Below are 26,470 nucleotides of genomic sequence, written 5' to 3'. Positions count from 1 at the left end.
GTCCCCACGCACACTGTGTAACCCCCTCCCGGGCTCAGTGTCCCGGGGTCCCCACGCACACTGTGTAACCCTGTCCCGGGGTCCCCACACACACTGTGTAACCCTGTCCCGGGCTCACTGTCCCGGGGTCCCCACGCACACTGTGTAACCCCGTCTCGGGCTCACTGTCCCGGGGTCCCCACGCACACTGTGTAACCCCGTCTCGGGCTCACTGTCCCGGGGTCCCACACACACTGTGTAACCCTGTCCCGGGCTCACTGTCCCGGGGTCCCCACGCACACTGTGTAACCCTGTCCCGGGCTCACTGTCCCGGGGTCCCCACGCACACTGTGTAACCCTGTCCCGGGCTCACTGTCCCGGGGTCCCCACGCACACTGTGTAACCCCGTCTCGGGCTCACTGTCCCGGGGTCCCCACGCACACTGTGTAACCCCCTCCCGGGCTCAGTGTCCCGGGGTCCCCACGCACACTGTGTAACCCCCTCCCGGGCTCACTGTCCCGGGGTCCCCACGCACACTGTGTAACCCCGTCCCGGCCTCACTGTCCCGGGGTCCCCACGCACACTGTGTAACCCCCTCCCGGGCTCAGTGTCCCGGGGTCCCCACGCACACTGTGTAACCCCCTCCCGGGCTCACTGTCCCGGGGTCCCCACGCACACTGTGTAACCCCGTCCCGGCCTCACTGTCCCGGGGTCCCACACACCGTGTGCCTCCGCCCCCCCCGGGGGGCGGTGCTCGCTGCTCATCCAATCGTCACTTCCGGCTCTTCTTGGTTACCGGACGCTTGCAGCGAGAGAAAAGGACCATAGCAACAGAGACAGGGTAAGTGATCAATTTAGAAAGAAAGTGATCAATATAGAGCGAAAGCGTGATTAATACAGAGAGAGTAATCAATAGGCTGAGCGATAATGAATGATCACTACAGAGTGAGTAGGTGATCAATATAGAGAGTGATACAGAAAGTGCGAGTGTGATCTATGGAGCGTGAGATCAGTTGAGAGACAGATCATAGAATCATATGGAATCCCTACAGTGTGCAAACATCGAGTCCACACCGATCCTGCAAACAGCATTCCAACCAGACTCACCCACTACTCCTAGACACTGTGGGCAATTTCCCATGACCAATCCACCTAACCTGCACATCTGGACTGTAGGTGGAAACCGAAGGACCCAGCGATTAGCTGCAAATATCAATACAAACAGCGAGAATGAGCGATCAATAAAGAAAGATCTATACTGAGATAAAGTGTGAACGACGTAGAGAGAGAGAGAGAGTGATCAATATAGAGAGTGCGATCAATATAGAGAGTGCGATCAATAGAGGATAGAGTGATTAATACAGAGAGAAAGTGATCAATACAGAGCAAGTGAGCAAACAATGCAGAGAAAGTGAGTGACCTTTAAAAAGGGTGTGTGTGAGGGAAAGAGAGAGACAGAGAGATCATTATAGAGACAGTAACGATGAGTGATTAATGCAAAGACTGATCAACACAGTGTGTGATCTACACAGTGTGTGATCAATAGATGGAGTGATAATGAGTGGTCACTACAGCATGAGTGAGCGACCAATACGGAGAGGACAATAAAGAGAAAGTTACCGTTACAGGCAGAGTAATCAATACAGGTAGAGATCGTGACCAATGCAGTGGGCCCGTGTAGAGGATGAATGACCAGTACAAACAGAGTGGCTGATTCAGGAATAGTGTGACTGACCATTACAGAGTAAATTGCCAACACAGAAACAGACAGTGCGGGCATTTGGGAGAGAGTGACCATGTTTATGTGTGTGTGTGTGTGTGTGTGTGTGTGTGTGTGTGTGTGTGTGTGTGTGTGTGTGTGTGTGTGAGAGAGAGAGGGGGAGAAATCATTACAGAGTGAGTGACCAATACAGCGAAAGAAAGAGAGAAAGTCTAATAGAGAGTGAGTTCTACAGAGAATGAATAACCATTACAAAGAGAGGGAGAGTAACCATTACATACACAGTCAGTGACCAATACAGAAAGTGTGATCCATTTACACCAAGAGAAAGGGTGACCAAAACAGAGAGAGAGAGAGAGAGAGAGAGAGAGAGAAAGAGAGAAAGAGAGAGAGACTGAGACCAATATAGAAAGAGAGGGAACAAAAATAAAGTTGCTGGAAAAGCTCAGCAGATCTGGCAGCATCTGTGAAAGAAAAAACAGAGTTAACGTTTTGGATCAGGTTTGGTTTCACAGAAAGAGAAAGAGTGTGCAATGCAGAGACAGAGAGCAAGAGTGACCATTACAGAGAGTGAGAGTGATCAATAAAGGGAACAAGACAGAAAAGGGACCATTACATACAGAATGTGAGTGAATGAGCAATAGAGAAAGAGAGAGGGACCATGTCAGAGTTAGTGACTAATAGAGTACCCGTGACCAGTAAAGAGAGAGTGAGAGCGAGTCATCATTAGACAGGGACGGACTAATATACACACAAAGGATAACTATTAGAGAGAAAGAGCAACCAATACAGAATATGTAACTATTACACAGAGTGCAAGTGAGACAGAGGGATCAATACAGAGGGAATGTCCAATACAGAGAAAGGGAGAGGAAGTATCCAGTATAGTGAGAGAGAGTCCAGCACAAACAGCATGAGTTCATAGAATCATTAGATCCCTACAGAATGGAAACTGGCCATTGGGCCCATTGAGTCCACACTGAACCTCCAAAAAGCATCCCATCTAGATCCAGTCCATCCTTTATACCCTGCATTTCCCATGATTAATCCATTAAGCCTGCACATCCCTGGGCACTATGGGCAATTTAGCATGGCCACCTTACCTGCATGTATTTGGACTGTGGGAGGAAACCGAAACACCTGGTGGGAAATCCATGCAGACTTGGGAGAATGTGCAAACTCTATTACAGACATTTACCTGTGGGTGGAAATGAACCTGGGTCCCTGGTGCTGTGAGGCAGCTGTGCTAACCACCAACCTACTGCACTACCCTAATCATTACTATTACTAGTTACTATTACTAAATACTAGTAGTCCATTACTATTACTAATTGTTACTACAACAGAAAAACAGTCACAATACAGAGAGAGTGTGACCATTGCAGAGTGAGTGACCAATGCAAATATGCAACCATTTGACAATGAGTAAGTCACTGGACTCAAAACATTAACTCAGTTTTCTCTTCATTGGTGCTGTCAGACGTACTGAGCTTTTCTACCAAGTTTGTTTTTGTTTCAGATCTTCAGCATCTGCAGTTCCTTATTTCAGTATAAACAAAGCGAAGAACTGGCCAATACAAAGAGCTAATGACGAAATACAGAGACTGACTATTAGACAGAGTTAGTGATTGGCCAATACAGAGACAAAGTGACCAATACAGAGAAAGAGAGTCTGCTACAGAGAGTGGGGGTGGGTAGGAGGAGGACGGAGAGGGAGAGAGAGATGGAAAGGGAGATGGAGACGGAGGGGGAGACAGGGAGACCATTATGGACAGAGAGAAAGACATTGTCCAGTACAGAGAGAGTGTGACAAATTGCAGAGAGAGAGAGTATCCAGTGCAGAAAGAGAAAGTGACCAAAAGAAAATGTAATCAAAGCAGAGATATGGATATAATCCCAGGGAGTGATCTGTAGACACTGTGACTATTACAGACAAAAACTGTCAAATTGCAGAGAAAGAGTGACCAATTCAGACAGAATGATTAATACAGGGATACTGTAGTTAATATTGTACACAGACTAGTCTACACAAAATGTGTGGATCCATTAAAGTTATTGATGTGACAATACTACGATTGTAAGTGGTTTATTTTGTCCTGGCTTTTTTCCCAAGGAGGTTTTAAGACCGAGGCATCAAGCTATCTTTTCAAAGCCGATAAAGTAAACAGCTTGTGAGGCCTCAGGTTTTTTTTTAAAAAGTTGAAACAAAAAAGTACCATAAATGGGTAGAGTCAGGTTCCCAAAGAACTAGGGTTTTAGTTTAGCTTTCAGTAGTTGTTGGTGTTTGAAAGAACTGTGGAAGTTGTTACATCTCTCTCTCGGCCACAGCAACAAACTTGAGTTCGCTTTACTGTCAGAATCGGATGTGAGAACTTGCTTTTGCAAGGGTGTGTTTATGGCATATTACAATATTGGAACAGTTGCTGTTTAGTAGTTAAATAATTTATCATTCTGTTAAGTCCTCCAGTAGAGTTAGTTATATCAATTCTTCTTTTGATTATTTGTATTTTCACTGTGGGATAAGAATAAAGTGTGTTTTGTTTAGAGCCAAGCAGTGTAATCAATTAAATTACATCTGAAACACAGCACCTTACACTTGCCTTTAAATAAGGGAGGTTTGGTCTGATCCATGACATTGACAGTTTCACAAGAGATTGTGCATGAATAGTGCATGTTCTAGACTAGTGAAAGTAAAATATTGTGGATGCTGAAAATCTGAACCAAACACAGAGAATGTTGAAGAAACTGAGCTGGATAGAGAGAAAAACACTTCATAATTTGAGTCTAGTTTGACTGTTCTGGGTCAATAGTGAGAGAGAACGTAGATGTGTTCAGCGCACGTTGATTTACCTTGATTTGAGTGTGCTTGAGTTTGCTGTGTTTGTGTCTAAAATCCTGTGGAAAGGATAATGTTTTTGCATTCTCTCATATTCATATCTGAAAGTCTCTCAGCAGAAGATGGATTCAAACTATCTGAGAATTGTTTTGGGCGATTGTTTGACTGAGGGTCTGGCAGAAGTGGCACAGCATCGACCAGTTGATCCTATTGAATACCTGGCATACTGGCTGTATAAATACAGAGACAACTTTGACTTAGAGAGAAAGGTTAGTTTACTGATCTTCATCATTACCAACTGATCCATCCCATTACTCACATTAATTTGACCGTTTCCTTACAAGGAGCTCAGCCCCTTAAAGAAAATAGCAGCTGTCTGGAACCAGCCGTACAATTGGTGTAGGACAAGCATCTGTAGCTTGTGACTCACTTTAGCTCATTTTAGTGGCTGTTTCTGACCCTTCCTGTAATTCCACGCCTGTGAATTAGGCATTCTACTCTCTCCAGTTACTCACTCAGATTCCTTCAGCAACTATTTCTTGGCTTCAGCCTCTGTAGTCACTCCAGTTTCAACCTCTATGGTTCAAAAACAAAGTTGCTGGAAAAGCTCAACAGGTCTGGCAGCATCTGTGAAGGATTTGCCTTTCTGGTCACACAGAGAGAGAAAACACATAGAAAGAGAGAACGTGAGACACAGAATGTGAGGTAGAGAAAATCTGAACAGGTAGGGAACATGAGACAGAGACAGCAGGCAAGATATAGTGAAAAAGAAGGCAAGACAGAATACAAGACAGAGAGAGAATATGAAACACAAAGACAGACTGTGAGAATGCGAGACGCTGTGAAAAGAGTGTGAGACACATGGAACACAATGCACAGACAGAGAATGAGGCACAGAGAGTGCAAGAGGCATACAGGGAGAAGAGAGCACAGGCAAGGAGACACCAAGAAAGGCACTGTGGAAGGCAGAAGGCGCATGAAATAGAGCGTGAATGCATATGAGGCACAGAGAAAGTGCAATTACAAGACACAGAAAGAGTGTGAGCATGAGGCATAAGGTGCAGACAGAGAGATTGAGAGACGGAGAAAACACAGTAGTTTGCATGAGGCGCAGAATAAGAAGCAAACTCACAGAGAGAAGGAACACAAGATAGAGAGATCGCAAGACACAAAGAGAGATTATGCATGTGGCATGGAGAAACAGCACATGCATGAGGCGCAGAGACAGTAAACGTAAGAGATAGAGAGGGAGAATGCAACATGCAGAGAACAAGAGCACGAGATAGAGTGAAAGGAAAACACAGAGACAGCATGGGATGCAGAGTGAGAGAACATGATTTAGAGACACAGAAAGGGAGCATAACTCAAAAAGGTACCAGCAGAGATATGAATCAGAGACTGAAAGCACACAACTCAGAAATAGTGAGTGAGTGACTGAGAGGGACAAAGCATGATATAAAGAGAGATTCTGTTGAATATCAAATGAGAATTTATTGGTCTGTATTCCATTATTTTAGTACCAAAGAATTGGTCTATGTGTCTGTATGAGTGTTAGAAATAGTTTGTTTCAAAGCCTTTGATGTTTAAACAAGTGTAAATCAAGTATAATAAAATGTGAGGCTGGATGAACACAGCAGGCCAAGCAGCATCTCAGGAGCACAAAAGCTGACGTTTCGGGCCTAGACCCTTCATCACCCTCTCTGATGAAGGGTCTAGGCCCGAAACGTCAGCTTTTGTGCTCCTGAGATGCTGCTTGGCCTGCTGTGTTCATCCAGCCTCACATTTTATTATCTTGGAATTCTCCAGCATCTGCAGTTCCCATTATCTCTGTAAATCAAGTATTGTTGTTTGACCATTTTCAATTATTTCAAGAGTCAATTGGAGGTTAAGCAGCTGGACATTGAGACACAAGCAGCATTGAAGGAGAAAGCTACGCAGGAACAGCTACAAGAGGAACTACTCGAAATTCAACAGGCATATGAAAGGAAGTTGGTAAGTGATCCATCTCACTACTCCAGTGTTTTGTATACTGATATTTTCACAGGTCCTCTCCACTATTGCTTTGCACTTGGATACTTGAATAGGGTTTCCCATTTTAATCCCAGATAGTGGCTGAAGAAATAATTGAAATGTAGAGCCAGAGGCTTTCCTACTAAGGTTTCTTCAGTTTCTTCTAGGGGAACAGGAGAGTTGCATCACTGCAGCATGTAAACCTCAGTAAGGGCACTGCCCAAGAAATTGGTGCAACATCACCATAGCGTTAATAGATTTTGATTGGGAGAGTTAGTGTCCCTGCCACCAAGTCAGAGGCTCCGGGTTCAAGTCTCACCTCAGAACATGATGACCAAGGAAGGTGCGTTCATAGCTTGTAAGTCCATCCCATACATGCCATTGACAGGCAGTAAAAGCAAAACAAATTCCTGGAAAGAAACTGGAGCCTCCATCAACATTAGCTCCAAACTGCAACATCTATATAAAAGTGCACATTTCTCCAGCAATTCAGGGACTTTAATAGTCTGGTTGATTCAGTTATCAATGTGGACTTCACCAGTTTCAAAATCTCCCCTTCCCCAACTGCATCCCTAAACCAGCCCAGTTCGTCCCCTCCCCCCACTGCACCACACAACCAGCCCAGCTCTTCCCCCTCCACCCACTGCATCCCAAAACCAGTCCAACCTGTCTCTGCCTCCCTAACCTGTTCTTCCTCTCACCCATCCCTTCCTCCCACCCCAAGCCGCACCCCCATCTACCTACTAACCTCATCCCACCTGAACTGCTAGCCATGGATCAGATTTGTGCCAACAGCATGTGGTTGGATCCATGTTCTGGGTGGATTTAAGACCTGCCTTCTTGCCCTGCTGGTGGTAGAATTCAAAACACTATGCATCAGAGCTGACTTTAAGCAGAGAGCTGAAGATGATAATGACCGCAATGCAGCTTCAAATCCTGGAGCTACATGTATACTGGCACTGAAATAATTCAACCACTACAAGACCTAAAGAAAACATTTAATCTTGGTTTTGGTTTCATTTCTTCTTTTGGACTATTAACCATTAATTGATAAAAACATGTATGTACAAACTAGGAGCAGGAATAGGCCCTTCAGCCTTTTTATTTGAGCCTCCTTTGCATTCAATATACACTTAATGGTAAGGTACTGGGGTGTGTTGCCGAACAAAGAGACCTTGGGGTGAAGATTCATAGTTCCTTGGAAGTGGAGTTAAAATTAGATAGGACAGTGAAGAAGCCATTTGTTATGCTTGCCTTTAATGGTCAGTGCATTGAGTATAGGAGTTGGGAAATCATGTTGCGGCTATACAGGACATTGGTTAGAGAGAGATAATGGGAACTGCAGATGCTGGAGAATCCAAGATAATAAAATGTGGGGCTGGATGAACACAGCAGGCCAAGCAGCATCTCAGGAGCACAAAAGCTGACGTTTCGGGCCTAGACCCTTCATCAGAGAGGGGGATGGGGTGAGGGTTCTGGAATAAATAGGGAGAAAGGGGGAGGCGGACCGAAGATGGAGAGAAAAGAAGATAGGTGGAGAGAGTATAGGTGGGGAGGTAGGGAGGGGATAGGTCAGTCCAGGGAAGACGGACAGGTCAAGGAGGTGGGATGAGGTTAGTAGGTAGATGGGGGTGCGGCTTGGGGTGGGAGGAAGGGATGGGTGAGAGGAAGAACAGGTTAGGGAGGCAGAGACAGGTTGGACTGGTTTTGGGATGCAGTGGGTGGAGGGGAAGAGCTGGGCTGGTTGTGTGATGCAGTGGGGGGAGGGGACAAACTGGGCTGGTTTAGGGATGCAGTTGGGGAAGGGGAGATTTTGAAACTGGTGAAGTCCACATTGATACCATTAGGCTGCAGGGTTCCCAGGCGGAATAGGAGTTGCTGTTCCTGCAACCTACGGGTGGCATCATTGTGGCACTGCAGGAGGCCCATGATGGACATGTCATCTAAAGAATGGGAGGGGGAGTGGAAATGGTTTGCGACTGGGAGGTGCAGTTGTTTGTTGCGAACTGAGCGGAATGGACATGTCATCTAAAGAATGGGAGGGGGAGTGGAAATGGTTTGCGACTGGGAGGTGCAGTATGGACATGTCATCTAAAGAGCTCAGTTCGCAACAAACAACTGCACCTCCCAGTCGCAAACCATTTCCACTCGCCCTCCCATTCTTTAGATGACATGTCCATCATGGACCTCCTGCAGTGCCACTATGATGCCACCCGTAGGTTGCAGGAACAGCAACTCATATTCCGCCTGGGAACCCTGCAGCCTAATGGTATCAATGTGGACTTCACCAGTTTCAAAATCTCCCCTTCCCCAACTGCATCCCTAAACCAGCCCAGCTCTTCCCCTCCACCCACTGCATCCCAAAACCAGTCCAACCTGTCTCTGCCTCCCTAACCTGTTCTTCCTCTCACCCATCCCTTCCTCCCACCCCAAGCCGCATCCCCATCTACCTACTAACCTCATCCCACCTCCTTGACCTGTCCGTCTTCCCTGGACTGACCTATCCCCTCCCTACCTCCCCACCTATACTCTCTCCACCTATCTTCTTTTCTCTCCATCTTCGGTCCGCCTCCCCCTCTCTCCCTATTTATTCCAGAACCCTCACCCCGTCCCCCTCTCTGATGAAGGGTCTAGGCCCGAAACGTCAGCTTTTGTGCTCCTGAGATGCTGCTTGGCCTGCTGTGTTCATCCAGGACATTGGTTAGGCCACTTTTGGCATACTGCTTGCAATTCTGGTCTCCCTGCTATAGGAAGGATGTTGTGAAACTTGAAATGGTTCAGAAAAGACTTACAAGGATGCTGCCAGCGTTGGAGAGTTTGAGCTCTAGGGAAAGGTTGAATAGGCTGTGGCTATTTTCCCTGGTGCATCAGAGGCTGAGAGCGGACGTTATAGAGATTTATAAAAGCATGACGGGCATGGATAGGGTAAACAGGCGAGGTCTTTTCCCCGGGGTGGGAGAGTCAAAAACTAGAGGGCAACAGTTTAAGGTGAGAGGAGAAAGATTTATAAGGGGCAACTTTCTCATTCAGAGGGTGATGTATGTATGGAATGAGCTGCCAGAGGAAGTGTTGGAGACTGGTATGATCACTACATTTGTAGACATCCGGATGGGTATATGAATAGGAAGGGTGTACAGGGACAAGGGCCAAATGCTGGCAAATGGGACTAGATTAATGTAGGATATCTGGTGGGCATGGATGGGTTGGATTGAATGGTCTGTTTCCATGCTGTATATCTCTATGACTTGAATACAGTCATGGCTGATCCTCTTTCTTGAACCACAATCCTGCATTCTCTCCATATATTCACTGATTTAGCCTCTACAGCCGCTGTGGTATAAAATTCCACAGGTTCACTGTTCTTTGAGTGAAGAAACGTTTTGCCATCTCAAACCTGAATGGTCTACACTGTGTCCTAAGACTGTGTCTCTTGGTTATGGACCCCCCAAACAGGTCCATAACCAAGAAAATCTTGGTTCAGAGAGACAGAACAGAAAATCTGAAGAAGGGTCTAGGCCCGAAATGTCAGCTTTCCTGCTTGGCCTGCTGTGTTCATCCAGCTCTACACCTTGTTATCGAGGAATATGGCATGCTTGCCTTTGTTGATCAGAGCATAGAGTATAACAATTGGGAAGTCATGTTCCAGCTGTATAGAACTTTAGTCAGGCCACATTTGGAACATTGTGTACAGTTCTGGTCACCACACTACCAGAAGGATATGGAGGCTTCGGAGACAGCACAGAAAAGGTTTAGCAGGATGTTACCTGGTGGAGGGTATTAGCTATGAGGAGAGATTGGACAAACTTGAGGTTTGTTTTCACTGAAACAGAGGTTGAAGGGTGACCTAATACAAGTTTACAAAATTATTACAGGCACAGATATAATGGCTGGTCAGAATCTTTTTCCCAGGGTAGAAGTGTCAGTAGCCAGTGGACACAGATTTAAAGTAAAAGAGAAAAGGTTTAAAAGAGATGAGAGGCAGGTGTTTTTACACAGAGGGTGGGCACTGCCATAGGAGGTGGCAGAAGAATAGTAACAACATTTAAGAGGCATCTCGACCAATACATGAATAGACAGGGAATAGACATAATCAGATTGTGTGGAGGCCAAAGGTTTTTCATTTAGAAAGGCTTGATGGACCAAAGGTCCTGTCCTCATGCTCTAGTCTTCCTTCTTCTTTGAGGTAATGGAGGAATTTGAAAATAGGGATTTGAAGTCTAAAATCAGAACATTAGTGAGCAAGAAATCAATAGTCATAAAGTACAGGGATGATATGGGAATAGGACTTAATGCAATTTAAGACATGGGCAGCTGAGCTTTGGGTAACCTCGAGTTTACAGATGGTAGAATGTGGGACACCATCCAAGGCTGTTTTGCATTGTTGAGTCAAGAGGTAACAAAGGCATGTGAATTTAAGAAACGAATGAGCTCAGACTGAGGTGAAATTGGACTGTTATGGAGGTGAGAACAGGCGGTTTTAGTGATTGCACCATTAGGAGGACTCATGGTCATCTCAAATTGGATGTGATATCAAGGTTGCAAATAGATCTGCTTAAACTCAGACTGTAAGAATATTGGAGTCAGTAGCTACGGAATAGAATTGTAGCAGAAACAACGGTTTTAGTTTTCCAAATACTCAAATGATGTAAATATCTTCTCGTTCAGCACCAGATTTCAGATTAGCAATTTGATAATTCAGATACAATGGAGGAGTTGAGAGAGATGGTGGTGAGGTAAAGCTGGGTGTCATCAGAGCATGTGTGAAAATTGACATTGTGCTTTTGGATAAACTAACCATCGCTAACCAAGGAAGTTAAGTTTGAAAGAAAACACATGTAAGAAGGCAAGAGTTAGTGTTGGCCACAAAGAATGGGATAAATTCTGAATCCAGTAAAGGAGGGCTAAAAAGATAATAGAGCGAAAATAAACTACTAGAACAAACTAGAGAGAAATATAAATATTGTCAAAGTGGTTTCTTTAAATATATAAAGATATATAAAGATATATAAAGAAAGAAAAGAAAAGAGGTCAGAGTGAATGTAGGCCCTCAGAAGAAGAATTGGTGAGCTAATTATGAGGAACAAGACAGATGAGTTAGACTGATATTTTGCATCAATCTTTAAGGTGAAAGATACTTCGAATATACCATTAGCACTAAAGAATATGGGACAGGAAGTAAGTACCATCACCATCATTAGCAAAGTACATTGGACAAATTACTGGGGCTAAAGATAGATAATTCCCTGGCAATGACGGCTTGCATTCAATGATGTCAAAAGAAGTAGCTACAGAGATAGTGGATGCATTGGTTGTAATTTCCCAAAAATCCTTCCATTCTGGATTGGAGGATTCAATTCCAGAGGATTGGAAAACTGGCAATTCAAAAAGGGAGACAACAGTGGATAACTATAGGCTGATTAGCCCAAATTCTATTGTTGGAATTAATTATTAAAGAATAGCAACACATTTGGAAAATCATAACCTAATTAAACTGAGTCAGCTTCGCTTCATGAAAGGGAAATTGTGTTTAACTAATTTATTAGAGTGTTTGGAGGAAATCTCAACCAGAGTGAATAGAGGAAAAACAATAGATATATTTGGATTTCCAGAGTGTGTTTAACAAGGAACCTCAAAAAAGGCATGTCATAACAGCCCATGAAGTTGGCGGTGATATACTGGTATGGTTAGAGAATTGAATAATGGGCTGGAAACAACAATTGGGGATAAGGAGACAGAAAGGGAGTTTTTAAAAGTTGGGAAATAGAGTATAATGTAGAAAAGTGTGAAGTTCTTAATTTTGGAAGGGAGAACAAAAGGATAGTACACATTTAAATGGAGAAAAACTGCAGAAAGCTGCAACACAGACGGACATGGGAGTACTTGTGCACAAAACACAAAGCAGGTGCCACAGGTAATCAGGAATGCCAATGGAATGTTGGCCCATAGTTATGTTGGAATATGAGTGTAGGTAAGTCTTACTGCAACAGTACAAGGTGCTGGTGAGACCACATCTAAAGTATAGTCAGAAGTTATTTAAGGAATGATATCATTCTATTTTAGGCAATTCAGAGAAGGTTCACTAAGATAATCTCAAGTATGGCAGGATTGTTTTATGAGCAAAGATTAAACAGTTTGGGACTCTACTGATTGGAATTTAGAAGAATGGGAGGTCATCTCATTGAAACATGTTGGATTCTTAAGGGGTTGATGGTTCCCTTCATGAAAGAGTCCAAGACCAGAGGGCATAGTCTCAGAATAAATTTAAGACTGAGATGAGGAGGAATTCTTTGACAGTCGTGAGTCTTTAGATCTCCTTGCTACAGAAAATTGTGGGGACAGAGTGCTTGTGTATATTTAAGGCTGAGATAGATAGATTTTTGATCAGGAGTGGAATTGCGGGTTATGCAGAAAAAGTACTGAAAGTAGACGTCAGGAATGTTGGATCAGCCATGATTTCAAATTGGCACACTTTATTCTGAGTCTATGCCCTCTGGTCCTAGACTCTTCCGTAACGGGAAGCATCAGCTCCTTATGAATCCAACATGATTTTGTTTCATTGGAATAAAGCAAATTTTAATGGCATGAGACAAGAACTTTCAAAAGTTGATTGGGAGTAGACTGTTCATGGGTAGAGGGATATCTGATAAGTGGGAGGCATTCAAAAGTGTGACAATGAAAGTTCAGAGTCATTATATTAGAGTGTTAGGTAAGGCTGGTAAGATTAAGAGAACAATGGTTGAATAAAAATATTGAGTTTTTAGTCAGGAATAAAAGAGAATCATACATAGATTTAGACAACTGTGTTCAAATGAATCTCTTGAACAGTATAAAGAGCGTAGAGGCATTCTTAACAGGGAGATCAGTAAGGCAAAGCAAGGATATGAGATAGCCTTGGCAAATAAGATCATCCAAAGAGATTCTACAGGTGTATTAAGAACAAGAGAGCAACGAGAGAGAGAGAGAGAGTAGGGCCCCCTAAGGATCAAAGTAGTCATTTTCGTATTGAACCTCAGGAGTTAGGAAAGACATTAAATTAATATTCTGAGATAACAAAATGTGAGGCTGGATGAACACAGCAGGCCAAGCAGCATCTCAGGAGCACAAAAGCTTTAATATTCTGCATCTGTTTTTACTGTGGGGGAAGAAACAGAGGCTACAGAACTCAGGGAAATAAGTATAGATATTTTGAAAACTGTTCACATTACAGAAGAGGATGTGCTGGAGATCTTAGAAAGTATAAAGGTGGAAAAATCTCCAGGACTTTATCTAATGTATCCCAAGATGTTGTGGGAAGTCAGAGAGTAAATTGCGGGACCTCTTCCAGAAATATTTGTATCACCTATAACTACAGGTGAGATGCTGGATGACTGGGGTGTCTAATGTTGTTTGTTTAAGAAGGGATGTAATGAGAAGCCTGGGTACTACAGACCTGTGAGTCTGACTTTGGTGATGGGTAAGTTATTGGAGATGATTCTGAAAGATAGGATTTATATGCATTTGGACAGGCAAGGCATGATTAGGAATAGTCAGCATAGTTTTGTGAGAGGGAAATTACGTCTCACAAACTTGATTGAGTTTTTTTGAGGAAGTAACTAAGAAGATTTGAGGGCAGAGAGGTAGATATTGGTTACTTGGACTTTAGTAAAGCCTTTGACAAGGTCCTGAATGGTAGACTATTTAGTATAGGTCACATGGGATTCAAGGTGAGTTCACCAATTGGATACAAAATTGGCTTAACAGCAGGAAACAGAATGATGTCGAAGGGTTGTTTTTTGGACTGGAGGCGTGCGGCCAGCAATGTTTCAAAGGGATCGATGTTGAGTCCACTTTTATTAGTTATTTATATAAATGATTTATATAAGAATATTGAAGGCATGGGTAGTAAGTTTGCAGATGATACCAAAATTGATGATGACAGTGAAGAAGGTTTTCTATGATTACAAAGAGATCTTGATCAATTGGGTCAACAGGCTGAGGAACGGCAGATGGAGTTTAATTTGAATAAAGGTAATATTTTGCATTTTGGTAAAACACACAAGGGCAGGATTTATGCAATTAAAAGTTGGGCCTTGGGTAGTATTGTAGATCAGAGGGACCTAGTGGTCCAATTACACAATTCGTTGAAGTTTGCATCACACATAGGGGGTTAAGATGATGTTTCAGGATGCCTGCCATCAATTCTCAGACCTTTGAGTTTACGAGTTGGGATATTAAGTTGAGGTTATATAGGATATTGGTAAGGTCTGTTTTGGAATTCTGGTCACCCTGTTATAGGAAGGATATCATTAGGCTGGAAAGGGTTCTAAAGAAATTTACCACAATGTGGCTGGGAATGGAGGGTTTGAGTTATAAGGAGAGGTTGGATAGGCCAGGATTTTTTTTAATTGGAGTGTAGGAGGTTGAGAGGTGAGCTTATAGAGTTTTATGAAATCATAAGGGGTATAGATAAGGTAAATGGTCTTTTCCCTAGGGTGGTGGATTTCAAGACAAGGAGGCATTTTTTTTAAGGTGAAAGGAGAAAGGTTTTAAAAAGACATGAGGGATAATTTTTTTAAACCAAGTGGTTTGTGTTTGGAATGAACCTCTAGGGGAAGTGGTGAATGACGGTACAGTTACAATGTTTAAAAGTCATTTAGATAAGTACATGTATTAGAAATCTTGGGAGGGATTTGGGCCAAGTTCAAGCAGATGGGACTAGTTTAGTTTGGGATTATGATCAGAATGGACTGGTTGGACCAAAGGGCCTGTTTCTATGCAGTATGATTCTATGTTTCAATGAGGCCACCTCCCATTCTTCTAAATTCCAATAAGCAGATTCCAAACTGTTTAATCTTTGCTCATAAGACAATAATCTTATGAATGGCAGAGAAGGCTCAAGGGACTGAATGTCTAATCCTGTTCTTATTTCTTATGGTCATCACTATTAACAGTTCCAGACTGCAACATGCATATAAAAGTGCAGGTTGCCAGAGCAATTCAGACACTTAGTCAGTGTTATGTGAATTGCGCCAAATCTGGTCAGTAGATTTGGGGCTGCATGATGGCTCAGTAGGGGTGGGGGTGGCATGGTGGCTCAGTGGTTAGCACTGTTGCCTCACAGCAGGGACCCAGTTCGATTCCACCCTTGGGTGACTGTCTGTGTGGAGTTTGCATATTCTCCCTGTGTCTGTGTGGGATTCCTCCAGGTGCTCCTATTTCCTCCCACAGTCCAAAGATGAGCAGGTTAAGTGGATTGACCATGCCAAATTGCCTGTAGTGTTCAGGGGTGTGTAGATTAGGTGGGTCATGGGGGATGGGTCTAGGTGGGATGCTCCAAGGGTCGGTGTTGACTTGTTGGGCCGAAAGGACTGTTTCCACACTATTGGGTTTCTATGATTCTAGATGATTGACTGAACCAGCACTCAGCCACATTCTTTGAAATATGACTCACTTGGGCTCAATAGAACAGAGATAAGGGGCACAGCAAGGAGTGGCCAGTGTGAGACAGATTGCCGTGGTTTTAATGGAAGAAGGATATCTAAAGTGGCAATGAAGGCAGTTTAGTAAATCCGTAGGTACTGAAATATTCCTGGTGAATGGAGGTCTAGAAGCTAGAGAACTGAGATGTTGGAAGTGAAGTTGTTAGCAAATTAGAGGATAGGTTTTTTTCAGGGTAAAATATAGAATTAGGTCAAGTTGGGGCTTAGCAAGTGTATGTTGTTGGAGAGTGATACCAAGGAATAATCAGGGGTGGCTTTACCTGTGATTAAAACTATGGGGACTAGGAGGACCACATGAGATGGTAAATTTAAATGGATGTTCAGGTCATCCTTAATAAGCCATCCTTACCCTGTTTGATGACAGTATGAAAGGAGAACTGTAGTGAATAGATATTAGGACAGAAATCCTCTTGACAATTCAGTCAATTTAAGAAGGAGATAGATTTTTTAATTAGTGATTTGTTAAAGGATTATGGGAGGTGGCAGGAAAGTGGAGTTGAAGCCAAGATGAGATCAGCCTTTTTTTTGAAGTATTTTTACAAACAGCCAATCAATTCAACATCATTGGTGTTATAATCCAAAACTTAACTACATTTAAACAGAATTCAAGTCTGTACTTTTAGGCGAGAGCTTTATTTCAGTTACTCTCGATAAAATTTACACCCTACTGATTATTGGCTCCCTATATTTATACAACTATGTAAAACCCAATTAATTCAATGAACATTGAATTATGAACATCTGAACAATGAACATCTGCTCCCTCCAATGCTTCATCTAACATTTCAGACTGCTTCATCGACCTCCAAATTTCCATCAGTAACGTTAAGAGAATGCTAATTTCGTAAAGTTTCAGGCATTTCTTCAGACAATATTGCATGATAATGGATTTATCTTTTCTTCTTAGACAAATCAAACAATAAGTAAAGTTCCAAGTTTTTTTTCCCCAGCATGTTCAACAGTTTCTTAGAACGTACTACTTTTTTTTGTAAAACAGCTGACTACTGCTATCTCCCCTTTTCAATTTAGAGATCTCTCTGTTCTCCACAATCAGTTTTAAAACTACAATATCAATCCTCAATCTTTTCTCACTTACACTTTTCGTTGAGTGTATGTTATGTCATAGTGACTTTCTAATCAATGTAGCACTCTGTAGGTATTACTGTTGAAAACCTTTATAAAATTTTTCCAAGTATTTTCACTAAGAATCGTGCCACCGCATCAAGAATTAGAGTCTATGCCACTAAAGTATTTTTTTAACCACTCTTCTGATCTTTTCAGCTTCTGAAGCTGAAGCGCAATAGTGACGTCCCTTTCCCACAAGATAAAGTATACGCTGTTCTGCACTTGAGAACCATCAGAGATTTGCATAAAAAGCATCATGTTCCTGGCATTTCCCAATGAGGGAAATTTCAAATTACAATGTTCCATTTTCAATGTTTTCAATGATTAGTTCGCCCAAATAATATCTTTCATCATGGGATTTTTCATATTGTGTTCATCTCTAATATTTCAAAACATGAATTTGGCCTTGTTTAGATGCTTTGCTAATTCAGATGTCCTATTAGACTTCACAATAGCACCAATTCAGTTTTGAATCATTTTGGGCGACCCAACTTTGACTAATAACAATGAGGTTAACACCTTCCAAATAAGATTGTTGATGCAAAAGTGCTACTTGATCCATTCTACCTGATATTCAATCCAGCATGCTTAAAAGCATCAGAAGCCTAAATTCCAATTTTGACTTCTAAGTCCATTTATGACAAGGTTTTCAAATTCACTGCTCCCACCACACAAAAAGTCTTTACATACATTATAAAGATGCTTGAAAGCTGCTCTTTATGATATCAGAAAAAACATGGCAGTGTTTTCTATCAATTGAAAATAACTCAACTTTAAAATTGCAGACCTTGCTGAGAAATACCAAATGCTAGAAGCATCCTTTAAGTCATATACACATTTATTTAGCGTACAGACTGTATCCATTGCATTTGGTACCTCTTGAGGGACAAAGATTTGCCTGTGTCATAAGTTGATCTTGCAGAAATGCAGTTTTAATATCAATTGATCTAAACGGCCAACCATTTGTTGCTAACAAAGCTAAATGAAAATTTACAAAATTGCTTTTCCTACCATCAGTGATATCCCATTTTACCATGATACCCCAGTTTTACTTCAAAATCTTGATCCACTAGCCTTGCTTTGGCATTATAAGTCCCGTCAGGAGACCCCTTTTCAGTGCATATGCACTTATATGAAAAGGCTAGATGTTCCTATCAGGCACCTCCATGCACATCCTAAGTTCTACACATCCTTGTAGTTCTTGTTGTTCCGCATCTTTTATTAACTTCTAGTTTGTTCATGGCCACTAAGATGTCATAATTGTATTGGCTCCAGCTATAGGTGATATTCCTGCTGTTTGTTATATTTCTTGTCCTTTTTAAACCTGCCCCTCCTATGAATAGGAATTTTTTTCAATAGTTTGTATCACTTTGCAGGGGCATAATGGTTCAGGGACTGAGGGATTTTAGCTACGAGGTTAGGTTGCAAAACCTGAGGTTATTCTCCTTGGAACAATGGAGATTGCATGGCAATTTAATAGAGGGAAAAAAGATTATGACACATTTGGATAAGGTAAACCAGGAAAATTTGTTCCCATTAGCTGGTATTGCCAGGACGAGGGATGTAGATTTAAGCTTTTGGCAAAAAATGCTGTGGGAAGGTGAGGAAGAGTTTTTAATAGAGTGAGGAGTAATGAACTGAAACTGTTTTCTTTCCTCTTTACAGAAACTCGACATAACGAATCTTGAGCTTGAGAAGCAGCAGCTTCAGATTTTGGCTGCTCTTGATACACTGAAGGAAAAGCAAGAAATGGTCTTGCAGAAACTGGACATGCAGGTCAATGCTACGTCAGCACTTTACTCACTGCCTGTGTGTGTTCACTGAGTGTGTGTGGGATGACAGAGTCACATGACCATGTAATCAATCCCCAGCACTTCTTGTTACATTTGACTCCAGCCTCAGTGAAATGCAATGTGCCCTCATTTCTCAATTCAAGGGGACAATCATGACAGGACAATTTGAGAATCTGAACTTTGCTTTAAATAGCTGGGATCTGTGCTGGTGACCAAATTGATTACTGTAAAAAGGCCCATTGGTTCACTTCTGTCGTTTGGGAAGGAGCACCTGCCATCCGTACCGAGACAAGGCCAAATTTAACTCTGGACCCACATTATTGTGAGCAACAAAAATAGTATAGATACAACCGGGGTTGATCAGAACAGGGATCTTCTGGTTGGGATGATCTGCTGGCTAGAAATGGGAATCTCAGCAAATCGCACTGACCTTTTGCTTTATTGACTCATACTTTCTCCTGACTATCTTCAGTTTCTCTCTTTTTAACCTTCTCTCTCAATCTCTTTTCTCACTAGTTCCTGTCTTTTTCTTCCCGTTCTCCTATGACCTAGGTCACTGTTTAACTCTTTGCTGTCTCTCAGGATGTCTTCCTTCTCTCTCTCTCTCTCCATTCTTCTATCATTACCCCATTTTCTCTCTCTATCTCTGTGATTCTCCTGTTCCAGCCATCCTTCAGAATCCAACTTTGCCACGCTTTCACTAGACTTCCCATCTTTTTCTCTCATGCTCTCTCTTTAACCCTATCTCTCCTCTCGTTTTGTCCCTTTTCCCTCCTTTCACTCTGACTGCATTCTTTTTCTGATTGTTACTGCCATTTTAATTCCCTCTTTACCTAAAAAATTGCTGCCTCTTTCACATTCTTTCTCTGAACTATCTCTTTTGCCACCATATTTGTTTGTGACCCATTTTGATTTTTCACCTCTCTTTCCATTTTTCCTTTCACCTATGCTCTTTCACATTTTCCCCTGACACTTTTCATTCTGAACTCAACAAATCACAGCAAAGAATCTGAACACAAATCTACTCAATTACTGGCTTCCATTTCAACATGTGACAGGTAGCACACTGACCACGCTGATCATGCAAATGATTCTGACCACGTCAAACACACTGACTGTGCTATATGCACCAATTATGCAAACAATCTGACAGCATTTGACCACACTGGCTACAGAAAAGGGACTGACAGTTTGAATACCCCAAACGTAATGACTAACCTAAAAGCACCGATTGTGATAACTGTGCTGAATGCACCGAAAGCACCAACTGAACTGGCCACAGTAAGCACACTGCCCACGACAAATGCACTGTTAACACCAGAGGCATCGGCCAAACTAACAAACTTGTGTCTGTGACTCTCTCTTTCTCACACCCATACACGCTACCACATGTTCTTACACACAGAGTGATTAGGATCTGCAAAGTAATACCTGAATGTAGTAAAGGCAGATTCAATGGATATCGACAATTGGGAATTGGATCTTTATCTGAAAAGAAGAATGGCAATGCTTCTGGGAAAATGTAAGACTGCAGGTCTAACTCAATTTTTCTTGCAGAGTGCTGGCACAGACACCACAGGTCAAATGGTGTGATATTCTGTCATTGTGATTCTTTGATCTCTACCCAATCTTTTATCTGTCGTTCTTTACACTGTCTTGGTTATTTATCTCTCCTCTTTGTGTTTCTCCCATTCTCTTATAGCATTCAAATATGTATTTTCTGTTTCTCTATCTGCTTTACTTTGACATTCTCTTTCACCTTTTTTTAATATCTCATCTTTTCTCTCATTTCTTTATCCATTCCCTTTTTCTCAGCTTTATTTCTCTCTTTATTTGACTATCACTCACTCTCTTTTGCATTTCCTTCATATATCTCTGTTTTACCTCTTCCTCTGACTCTATCATTTCTCCTTACTTTCTTTCCTTTTCAACATTCTTCCTTTGTTCTGTCTCCTCCCTTCTTCTCTTTTTCTCACACCTTGTTTACCCTTGTCTCCTTTTTCCTTCTTTTTCACTGTTATCTTATCATGGCCTCTGTCTTTCCATTTTCTCCCCCCTTGTCCCACTCAGGGTCTTTCTCAAGTGTTCATTCTCTGTGGTACATCTCTCGCTGTCATCCGTCCCTATGTGATTCTTCTCTCTCTCTTTGTCTTGGTTCTCCCTGATCATGAACTGTCTTGTTTTATTAGAATGCTGAGCGTGCTATTATGGCAAGTTCATCTTCATTAGTGCCACCTGAATGGTTTGGGGAACCTGAACTTGAAACTGTGGAAGAGAAAGATGAAACAAATGTTGTTGTGCAGGTGAGTAACCTATTCGGCTTCATATTCTGAACTTAATTTAACCTTACTCAACTTCCCTTTCTGATTACGTGTTAACCTAACTTCACCCTTTTAAGACCAAAAAAGCCAGAAAAAGATCAAGAAGGTATTTGAGCTTACCTGTAGACAAGGAGACTTGTAAAGTCCTGAAGGGTAAAAGAAAAGCACTTAATGGTAGGATTGTTTCCTGGTTCTGGAAACATTGGGTCAGTGAACAGAGACTGGAAATGTTAAGGAGCATTGGGTAGCAACTCCAGTGTCTTGAATGGTTGAGGACTGTGCCGGCCATAGCTTGAAAATACAAATGATTATTCAAGAGCATTGTCTCATCTGGGTAGAATTGTTCTCACCTGGTTCCATTGTTATCTAACTAATTTTAGTCAGTGAATCACTTTGTAATAGCCCCTCTTCCCTCTGGTGACTTTCACGGATCTTTCTTTCATTATCTCTCTTGACCACCGCTGTATCTCTAATTGGTCATGATGCTGGTCCAACGTCCAATATCAGATAAGCAACTAAACATTAAGAAGATTAAAAACTTCTTCGGTCCCAACTACAAATTCTTTTGCATAAACAATGACTCCATCCCTCTTCCTGGCAACTGTCTGAGACTGAACCAGATTATTCATAATCTTAGTTTCCTGTCAAGAATGGAGATAAGCTTCTCACCATGACCATGATGGCTTGCTTCTACGTCTTTAAAACTATCTAGACATCATTAAAACCACCATGCACAATCTTTGGTCACCTGTGAACACATGGACATACAAATTAGGAACAGGAATAAGCCACTCAGTCTTTCAAGCCTGCTCTGTTGTTCAATAAGATTGTGACTGATCTGATAACTCTACAATCCTGCCTACCCCTAATAACCTTTCAACTGCTTGCTTAAAAATTTATGCACCACTGCCTTAAAAATATTCAGGAAGTCTGCTTCCACCATCTTTCGAGGAAGAGAATTCCAAAGACTCACTGTCTTCTGAAAGAAAAATAAATCTCCTCATTTCTAGCTTAAAAGGGCGACCACCAGTTCTAGATCCTCCCACAAGAGGAAACAAGCTATCTGCAAATACCCTGTCAAGACAACTCAGGATTTTCCAAGTATCAATCAAGTCATTTCTTATCTAAACTTCAGTGGTTACAAAGCCAGTGTGTCCAACCTTTTGTCATAAGATAATCTGTCCATTCCATGTTTTAGGCTGGTAAATCTCTGAACTGCTTCCAAAACATTTACATCCTTACTTTGGTAATATCTCCTTCCAAGGTCAAATTTTATTTCCAGTATTGGGTTGTTAAGTGGCAAGTAATATTTACACCATACCAAGTCCCAGGTAACAATCAAAATGATTCAAAGAGAATATTAACATTTGCCCTGTGACATTCAATTGAACAGGGCACATCAGCTCTAACAATCAATCAGCTCCTACAAAATAGATTATGCCAAATCGTTTACCGTCTGGCATTGATGAACCTACAGGAGCAGCACTATGCTACATCCTACATCAAAATGTACTTAGTTTCACAAAGTCCCAAAAAATCTACAGGCAAAATTCATAACTTCATCCTCTCCTGATCGATCTTCTCCTCATATTTTCATCACCATTGACATTCTGCACACCGATTGATCCTCTCTTTACAGATTGATTGATTTTATCTTTGCTCACTATTCGATCCTGTCTTTACTGATAAATCCACACATTAATGATTGAGTTTTCCTCTCCTCACTGATCGCCCTTCATGAATTGATCACTGTTCAGTCTTATCTTCACTGATCAATCGATTGTCTCCTTGCAGCGCAATCAATGCACTCCTTATGTTTGATCTTCTCCTTAATGATTTGTCATTTGTTTCCTTACTAGTCAATTCTCCCCTCATTGATTATCTCTTCACTGATTGGTCCATCCTCTCCACTGATTGACATTCTCCTTGCTGATAACTGATTCTCTCCTTATTGATTGATTGATCCATCCTCTTGCCACTGATCAATCCCCTCTTCATGAGTTGGTCCACTCCTCACCGATTCATTCTGTCTTTACTGATCAATCATTGAGGAGAGGATCAATCCTCTCCTTAATTATCAATCATTCGTCTTAGAACATAGAACATAGAACATAGAACAGTACAGCACAGAACAGGCCCTTCAGCCCACAATGTTGTGCCGACCATTGATCCTCATGTATGCACCCTCAAATTTCTGTGACCATATACATGTCCAGCAGTCTCTTAAATGACCCCAATGACCTTGCTTCCACAACTGCTGCTGGCAACGCATTCCATGCTCTCACAACTCTCTGCGTAAAGAACCTGCCTCTGACATCCCCTCGATACTTTCCACCAACCAGCTTAAAACTATGACCCCTCGTGCTAGCCATTTCTGCCCTGGGAAATAGTCTCTGGCTATCGACTCTATCTATGCCTCTCATTATCTTGTATACCTCAATTAGGTCCCCTCTCCTCCTCCTTTTCTCCAATGAAAAGAGACCGAGCTCAGTCAACCTCTCTTCATAAGATAAGCCCTCCAGTCCAGGCAGCATCCTGGTAAACCTCCTCTGAACCCTCTCCAAAGCATCCACATCTTTCCTATAATAGGGCGCCCAGAACTGGACGCAGTATTCCAAGTGCGGTCTAACCAAAGTTTTATAGAGCTGCAACAAGATCTCACGACTCTTAAACTCAATCCCCCTGTTAATGAAAGCCAAAACACCATATGCTTTCTTAACAACCCTGTCCACTTGGGTGGCCATTTTAAGGGATCTATGTATCTGCACACCAAGATCCCTCTGTTCCTCCACGCTGCCAAGAATCCTATCCTTAATCCTGTACTCAGCTTTCAAATTCGACCTTCCAAAATGCATCACCTAAATGCATACTTAATCAATCCTGTTTCCACTGGCTGATCTTTTTTATAATTGTATTTTCTCGAATCTCCACAGTATGGGAACAGTCCATTTCGCCCGACAACCAACCCTCCAAAGAGCATTCCATCCAGACTCGTCCCCTATCCTATCCATGTAACTGTGCATTTCCCATGGCTAACACACCTAACCTACACATCCTTGTTCACTATGGGCAATTTAGCATGGCCAATCCACCTAACTTGCACATCATTGAATTGTGGAAGGAAATTGGAGCACCAGCAGATGTGGGACAATGTGTAAACTCCAGACAGATAGTTGCCTGAGGCTGGAATTGAACCAGGATTCCTGACACTGTGAAGCAGCATGCTAACTACTGAGCCACAGTGCCGCCCTGGTCAATCACCTCTTCACTGATCATCTCCACTGATTGATGAACACTCTCGTTACTGATTAATTGATCAACCCTCTTGTTACTGATCACTTGATTCTCTACTCACTAATCATAGAACATAGAACATTACAGCGCAGGATAGGGCCTTCGGCCCTCGATGTTGCACCGAACTGTGAAACCAATCTGAAACCCATCTCGCCTACACTATTCCATTATAATATATATGTTTATCCAATGACCATTTAAATGCCCTTAAATTTGGCGAGTCTACTACTGTTGCAGGCAGGGCATTCCACGCCCTTACTACTCTCTGAGTAAAGAACCTACCTCTGAGCTATGTCTTCTCGTGCTAGCCATCACCATCCGAGGAAAAAGCCTCTCACTGTCCACCCTATCTAATCCTCTGATCATCTTGTATGTCTCTATTAAGTCACATCTTAACCTTCTTCTCTCTAATGAAAACAGCCTCAAGTCCCTCACCCTTTCCTCATAAGACCTTCCCTTCATACCAGGCAAGATCTTGGTAAATCTCCTCTGTACCCTTTCCAATGCTTCCACATCCTTCCTATAATGCAGCAATGAGAAGTGTATGCAATACTCCAAGTAAGGCCACACCAGAGTTTTGTACAGCTGCAACATGACCTCATGGCTCCGAAACTCAATCCCTCTACCAATAAAACCTAACACACCATATGGCTTCTTAATAACCCTGTCAACCTGGGTGGTAACTTTCAGCGATTTCTGCACACGGACACTGAGATCTCTCTGCCCGACCACACTACTAGGAATCTTACCATTAGCCCATTACTCTGTATTTCTGTTACTCCTTCCAAAGTGAAGCACCTCGCATGATCCTCTTTACTGATCACTGTTCAATCAATCCTGTCTTCACTGTACGTCGATCCTTTCATCACTGATTGATCTTTACCAATCGATCAACTCTTGCTGATCAATTGATGCTTTCCTCACTGATCGATTCTCTCATCACTGATTTGGTACCTGATTTTCTCCCACTGCCCAATCCTCTCCTCATGAATCAATTGCTCCTCTCCTCACTAACTGATCCACTCGTCTCTTCACTGATACCTGATCCTCTCCTCACTGTTAGATTGATCATCCCTTCATTGCTAGCTTGATCATCATTTCACCTACTAATCTTCAAACTTAACAACCGATCCTCTCCTCAATGACTGAACAATCATCTCTCCTCACTGATCTCCTTGTAATTGATCAATTAATCCCGTCTTTATCATTTGATTGATTAGCCTACTCCTTTTGAATGGTCATAAATTCATTCAGTTGCCATGTCCCTCCCTAACTTCCAATGTGAACTGGAGAAATTCCAGCAATCGCCATATTGTTCTCCGCGATCAGAAGAAAATAACTGGCAAACAGCTGGGTCAGAAATAATAACAATGATGTACAGTTTGCTGATATTTCACAGGGAAATTACTTGGTGATATGATTTCTTCTAGGCTCAAAATCAGGATACATTGCCAACTAAGGAAGAATCCAAACATGCAGAAGAACCCATAGAAGAAGCTGAGGAGAAATCCTGAAAAATTAAGTGGTCCAACTCAACTCTGACTTGTGAGATGGGACTAAACTGTTCATCATCTGATTTACCATTAAATTTATACATTCTTATTCAGCTATGTGAGTTTCATTATTTGAAATGTTGATTTGGTGAATTTTCATGATTTTTGGAGCCTTGACACTTGTGTTAAAGTTTAATACTGAGTAAAGCACCCTCGACACTGTCCCCATTAAACAGACCCTGGACAGGGGCAGCACAGGGTTAGATACAGAGTAAAGCTCGCTCTACTTTTTTAAACTGAAGGTAAACGAAAAATAAAGCTTCCTTGCCACTGTCCCTATCCAATGCCCTCCAGAACAGGTAGAGCGCAGGATTAAATAAAAAGTAAAGCTTTCCCCTACTCTTTTAAACTGGAATCCTT

At 42.2% G+C, this 26,470-nt stretch overlaps 1 protein-coding gene across 2 annotated transcripts; it reads left to right on the top strand.

Annotated features, from left to right (window-relative positions):
- Positions 1–711: 711 nt before the first annotated feature.
- Positions 712–26,163, top strand: dydc2 (DPY30 domain containing 2). 2 transcript variants are annotated; one of them, XM_059653198.1, is made up of 6 exons: positions 712–820; positions 4,644–4,804; positions 6,408–6,527; positions 18,815–18,925; positions 21,132–21,245; positions 25,988–26,163. In XM_059653198.1, the coding sequence occupies exons 2-6, from the start codon at positions 4,658–4,660 to the stop codon at positions 26,069–26,071; spliced, it is 576 nt and encodes a 191-aa protein (XP_059509181.1). In that variant the 5' UTR covers positions 712–820; positions 4,644–4,657; the 3' UTR covers positions 26,072–26,163. The 2 variants fall into 2 exon arrangements, with proteins under 2 accessions (XP_059509181.1, XP_048407049.1); XM_048551092.1 differs by having other exon boundaries at positions 772–820; positions 4,655–4,804.
- The last annotated feature ends 307 nt before the right edge of the window (positions 26,164–26,470 follow it).

The sequence above is a fragment of the Stegostoma tigrinum genome, chromosome 20, assembly GCF_030684315.1.
Source record: "Stegostoma tigrinum isolate sSteTig4 chromosome 20, sSteTig4.hap1, whole genome shotgun sequence".
Classification (NCBI taxonomy): domain Eukaryota; kingdom Metazoa; phylum Chordata; class Chondrichthyes; order Orectolobiformes; family Stegostomatidae; genus Stegostoma; species Stegostoma tigrinum.
Note: the sequence above shows the minus strand (reverse complement) of the source record. Positions and strands in the feature narration are given on the sequence as shown.